This window comes from Scyliorhinus canicula, chromosome 1, assembly GCF_902713615.1.
Source record: "Scyliorhinus canicula chromosome 1, sScyCan1.1, whole genome shotgun sequence".
NCBI lineage: Eukaryota > Metazoa > Chordata > Chondrichthyes > Carcharhiniformes > Scyliorhinidae > Scyliorhinus > Scyliorhinus canicula.
In genome coordinates this window covers 70,993,565-70,999,354 of record NC_052146.1, presented here as the reverse complement: position 1 = coordinate 70,999,354, position 5,790 = coordinate 70,993,565, and the positions used below count along the sequence as shown (strand labels likewise).

Below are 5,790 nucleotides of genomic sequence, written 5' to 3'. Positions count from 1 at the left end.
CGAAAAGGTTAGAAACCCACAACATGCAGCATTTGTTGAGAAAATAGGTCAGGTTTCAAGACAATGACCTTTCATCAGAAACTTTACAAATGTTTTATCAGTTTAGTCAATTCTAAGCACTGAAATTAAATAAAGCTTTAACTCTGACGCAAGGAGGTTTTAGCTAGCAGCAACAACATACTTTAAACCAAAAAACGTAAGGCAACAGCAATTGCCAGACAGATGTTTCAGAAAAGAAGCGAAAGAGTGTTTAGTATTGACCGGAATTCAATTTCCTGCTCCAGCAATGGATCGCCTTCAACCCAAATTCTAGGCTAAGCATTCTGTCTGCTCTCCCCTGACCAAATGCCGGTCAATTCACCATTCCAAAGGGCTCTTTCTTGCTGGTCTTACCAGTGAGGTGGCTGCATCCTCGGCATCCTCGTGGTCTCAATGATCCCCAACATTCTGACTGGAAAAACTCATTCACTCCAGTGGAAAGTGTCTAACAGCCTGACGTGATTCCAGTGACGCTACGGCTGATTTGAGGTGGGCTGAATGTGCATGGATGGTCCAGGATGGTGGGTGTTGGTGTGGTGGCTGCACTTGCAGCCAAAGGGTGGGAATAGAGGGATACAGACCCCGGAAGTGTAGAAGGTTTTAGTTTAGACGGGCAATATGGTCGGCACAGGCTTGGATGGCCGTAGGGACTACTCCTGTGCTGTACTTTTCTTTGTTCTTTGTTCAAAGGCGGAGTCCCTGAATTCCATGGAGCTTTCGTCTATCAGAAGAAGAAACGCCAATGTCTGATTTTTCCAACTCCCGTTGTGGTTTATTGCCCGTCCATCAGCCGTTTTTACTCCTTATCTGTCTCCTAATTCCCTGATAACTCCTTAAAGACGGGCTCTGGTGTCACGCAGACCTCTGGCAAAAATAGCAGTTTAGAATACCACACTTGCAGTTTCTGAAATGTCCAATTGATGGGGTCAGCGGCGCGTGTAACTACAACTGGAATATCGAAAAGCGTGGGTACAGATCTAATTGGGTATTTGTTTCAAAGAGCAGGGGAAAGAACAAGGCGTTAAGTTGCACCATTTTGTGCTGTATGTTTCAATTAATTAAATCGCATTTACTAGGAAAATGGCATCGAAACCTTTCTAGAACATATCCTGGTAGAGTACTCAGGTTTGTGACAACAGCTTTTATTGAAACGTCACGATCTGAAACGTTAACTCTGTTTATCTCTCCAGTGATATTGTCTGACTTGCTGAATATTTCCAGCATTGTGGGGTTTCCCCCCAGCATTTCAGCAAGCGCGGTATTTTGCTTTCTCTGACCTTCCTTGTATTTTCTGCTCGCCGAAGAGTATTTGAGATGGTCTTTAAATCTCAAAAAACCTGATTGGTTGAGATGAAAAGACTAATTTGCATCAAATCACGAGGGTACACCTTCTTGGTGACAGGGCTATTAAAAGAGACAGAGAGATTCAGAGAGTTAGCCCACCTTGTCAAATCACTGGGAGTAGTTAGGAACCTCGTTAAGCTTTTCATAATGACTGACTGGGCCCATGCGACCATTGTGTTCATTTTTTTCCTGTCATGTGAGTATCCTTAAATGTAGATTCGGTATACTCTTTCTGGTGGTATTTCAAGGGATGTAACATTCAATTGTTTCAACAACTGATTAGAGTACATTTACAGTAATATTTTTGATCTCGATTTCATTCAGTTTCAAACGCGGCGATTACAGTAAATCAACCGCCTTCGAAATCAACTTCGCTGGGAGGAACCATCCAAATGAGTTGCACCTTGTCTGGCGCCAGTTTAGGAAGCGACAACATATTTTGGTACCAACAGAAATCTGGAAATGCTCCTCAGTATCTTTTTTATCATTCGACTGAAAGCAGCACGATCGAAAACCCGGATGTTCCAGATCGGTTTTCAGTTTCCGCATCCGGTAACACGGGAACTTTAACTATCAGTAAAGTTGAATCGAAGGACAGCGCTGACTACTACTGTGCTATATGGAAAAACAGCATCTGTTACTTCGGTAAAGGAACCAAGCTGAGTGCTGGCAGTGAGTAAAACCCTTTCCGTTACATTGGTCAAAACTAGCTTCAAGTCAAGAACAACATGCTATAATTATCTAGGTCTTTTAATTTGAATAAATGTAAATGTCCTTTTAACAATAAAATCATAAATTAAATTTAAATGATACACTACTACCCTGCTAACTATGTAAGAACTGAACTTTCCAGTTCTACAATGTTTTCTGGTCTATGAGTTGAGAGTGGAGTTTTGGTCTCTATTGAGCCATTTTATCTCAGTCATTAACAACTAGCCTTAGAATCATTGCGCGACAGAACGGAGAATTCAGTAAAAACATTTAATCCTAATATGCCATGGAATTACCTTGCAAGGTAACGTAACATGCGGATTTGCGAAAATGAGAACAATGAGCTCAATGATTACATATCCCGTCCTTTAAATAACTTAGTAAAATAAAGATGATAATTTGAACTAGGTAGTTTCTATAATGGTCATGAGGCGAAAAGAAATTGGTCGTGAATGAATGTTCCCTCAAGAACAGCACGATAAATGGAAGGTCAAGAAAAAGTAAGAAATCTAATCATGAATTCTCAGCGTTCTGTGCTCCAACTGCAACCATTGTTGCGCTGGACATAACGGGTTTGAATTAAACTGATGTTGTACCCTAAATATTTGCATTTGCAGAAATATGTTTTGTTAATGAGATCTCCACAATGCCATCCGCGCTCCCTATTTATTTCTTACTGACAGCAATGCGACCGATCACTGGTTAATGTGCTTTCACACAATGAGGAGAGTCTGTTGTGATTTCCTCCAATGCTGCAAAAGCGTAATTAAGGTCCATCAAACCAGGGCTCCAGTTTAATTCTAATGCTTCTGTTATGAAACATTTCTACACACGGCGGCTGGTCGAGGTTTGGAAATCTCTTCCACAAACAGCAATTGTTGCGAGATCAGCTGTTACGTTTAAATCTGAGATGGATTTTATTTGCTAACAAAGGTATTAAGGGATACAGGCCAAAGGAGTGAGCCAAAGAAAACCCAAGATTTCATTGAATTGCGGAGCAGGCTCGAGGGGCTGAATGGCTTACTCTTATTCCTATGTTCCTAATCCAAATGCTGTCACAACGGCCTGAACCACTTTCCCTTCGCTGGAATGCCCGCTTAAATTGCGCATCCAGTTTCCCGTGTGGGGTTGAAATAGTCTGACCCAAGAGTGCAACGTGAAACTACATAATAACAATCTTTATTATTGTCAGAATTGGCTTGCATTAACACTGCGATGAAGTTACTGTGGCAATCCCCGAGTCGCCACATTCCGGCGCTTGTTTGGGTACACGGAGGGGGAATCCAGAATGTCCTATTCACCTAACAGCACGTTTTTCGGTAATATTGGGAGGAAACCGGAGGAAACCAACGCAGACACGGGGAGAACGGGCAGACTCCGCACAGCCAATGACCCAAGCTGGGACTCGAGCCTTACACCCTGGCGCTGTGAAACAACAGTGCTACACTGTTCAGGATTATAACCGTTATGTGGAAATGTCGGCTTTGGACTGGGGTGAGCACAGTAAGACGTCTTACAACACCAGGTTAAAGTCCAACATGTTTGTTTCAAACACGAGCTTTCGGAGCACTGAGGAAGGAGCAGAGCTCCGAAAGCTAGTGTTTGAAACAAACATGTTGGACATTAACCTGGTGTTGTAAGACTTTTTACAGGATTATAACATAAAGGTTCATCAGTAAATCCTGATCTCATGACTTGTACTAATGCTGAACGGCTTTAATTAGCAAATTTGCTGTATGCTCAGCGTTTCTAATTATATGTTTCAACGATACAGGCAAAGCAGCATCTCAGGGTAGAGGCAGGGCAGTTACATATTCACGGTCTTATTGTCAGCAAAATATTAAAAGCAAATATATATTGGATGTTATTCAGCAGCGACATTGCGAAACATAATATAGATTAGGGCAGCAGGGTAGCATGGTGGTTAGCATAAATGCTTCACAGCTCCAGGGTCCCAGGTTCGATTCCCGGCTGGGCCACTGTCTGTGTGGAGTCTGCACGTCCTCCCCCTGTGTGCGTGGGTTTCCTCCGGGTGCTCCGGTTTCCTCCCACAGTCCAAAGATGTGCCGGTTAGGTGGATTGGCCATGCTAAATTGCCCGTAGTGTCCTAATAAAAGTAAGGTTGGGTGGGGTGTTGGGTTACGGGTATAGGGTGGATACGTGGGTTTGAGTAGGGTGATCATGGCTCGGCACAACATTGAGGGCCGAAGGGCCTGTTCTGTGCTGTAATGTTCTATGGATGCATTCGTTTGCATAAAAATCCTCTGACTCTACTCCAGTTCAACTCCAGTCAGTCATGAAAACTGAATTCACAATTCCGTATCCAGATGTCCCACAAATCTCCTTCGCTCCGCCTTCTTTAAATGAAAGCGCAAAGCAAAGGGGTCTACATATTTTATAAAATTCAGTACATGACAAAATTCGAATTACCTTGTTTCGGAAAAAAACATGCTTCAACAAAAGCAATCCCCAATATTACTCGACCTATTCATTTGTTTTAAACAGATCCGCAGGAACCATTTGTTTCCGTCCTTCCGCCGTCACCGGATCAAATCACCGCAAATAACACGGCGACCCTGGTGTGTCTGGTGAGCGGGTTTAACCCGGGAGCTGCGGAGATTGAATGGACTGTAGACGGCAGTGTCAGAGGGAATGGAGTCGAGACCAGTCGGATCCAGCAGGAGGCGGACAACACGTTCAGTGTGAGCAGTTATCTGACTCTGTCAGCCTCAGAGTGGAACTCACACGAGCTTTACTCGTGTCTGGTCAAACACGAGGCTCTGGCGAACCCGCTTAAAAGAAGCATTTCAAAGTCCAGTTGCAGCTGATTTGAAAACTGCACTTGGCCTGGCTGAGAATGTTTGTTCATTTCTATTCAATTATTTTATGTGACAAAAAGGGTAAAATTAATTTTGTTTCGGAGGTTGAAGAGTTGGATCTTCCCTTTGCAAAACTTATTATGTTAAAAATCTGATCATAAGTGAAAGTCTACGTTTATTAATTTACGTTTATGCTTCCGATAATGTTAATTGAAAGACAACAATGTGCTGATTACATCTTAAGTATTTGATCACTGCTAGTTTGTTTTCGCAATACAGCTGTTCAATAAAGTAATTGACCGAACTTCAAAAGTCAATGCGGTATTGCCTGTATTTATTTGTTGCTGATGGAACATCCATCAAATCCACTATCTTCTTAGTATCATTGAGGCTCAAGTAATAACGTATGCGCTATATTTTCTTAATTAAATCCGAACACAGAAGTATAGTATGCCTGCAGTTTGGGAGGGTTTTAGAATTCATCAAAGGAGGGCCAAGACATTGATAATGTAAGAGGAAGGACGAGCAAGAGCCCTAACAACAGACTATAAAATTTCTAAACGTACATGAGTAAGTGGGCATTAATGATTATAAATGTGGGATGATTAGAGGCAAAAACTGGTGAAATCATAATCAAGATTAAGGAAATGTCAGAGACATTAATCAAAGACTGGATATCTGTTAACGAGATGGAAGACCCTAAAAAACCCGAAACGAATTAGGAACTAATGGTTCAGCGAGAATGAGGATGATAAATAAATCAGTATTAATTAAGAAATGGCCCAGGAGAAATATTGAGCATAAATTGAGCCAAATTCCCTAGACTTGCAGGGTTGTACCTAAGGGGTTTAGAAGAGGTTGGAAGTAAGTCTTGCTT

The 5,790-nt window shown here is 42.1% G+C and overlaps 1 protein-coding gene across 1 annotated transcript; it reads left to right on the top strand.

The window, feature by feature from the left end:
• The first annotated feature begins 1,472 nt into the window (after window positions 1–1,472).
• LOC119963736 (immunoglobulin lambda-1 light chain-like) lies at window positions 1,473–5,230 on the top strand. The gene is made up of 3 exons (XM_038793041.1): window positions 1,473–1,579; window positions 1,708–2,055; window positions 4,600–5,230. Exons 1-3 carry the CDS (start codon window positions 1,531–1,533, stop codon window positions 4,920–4,922), a joined length of 720 nt encoding a protein of 239 aa, XP_038648969.1. The 5' UTR covers window positions 1,473–1,530; the 3' UTR covers window positions 4,923–5,230.
• The last annotated feature ends 560 nt before the right edge of the window (window positions 5,231–5,790 follow it).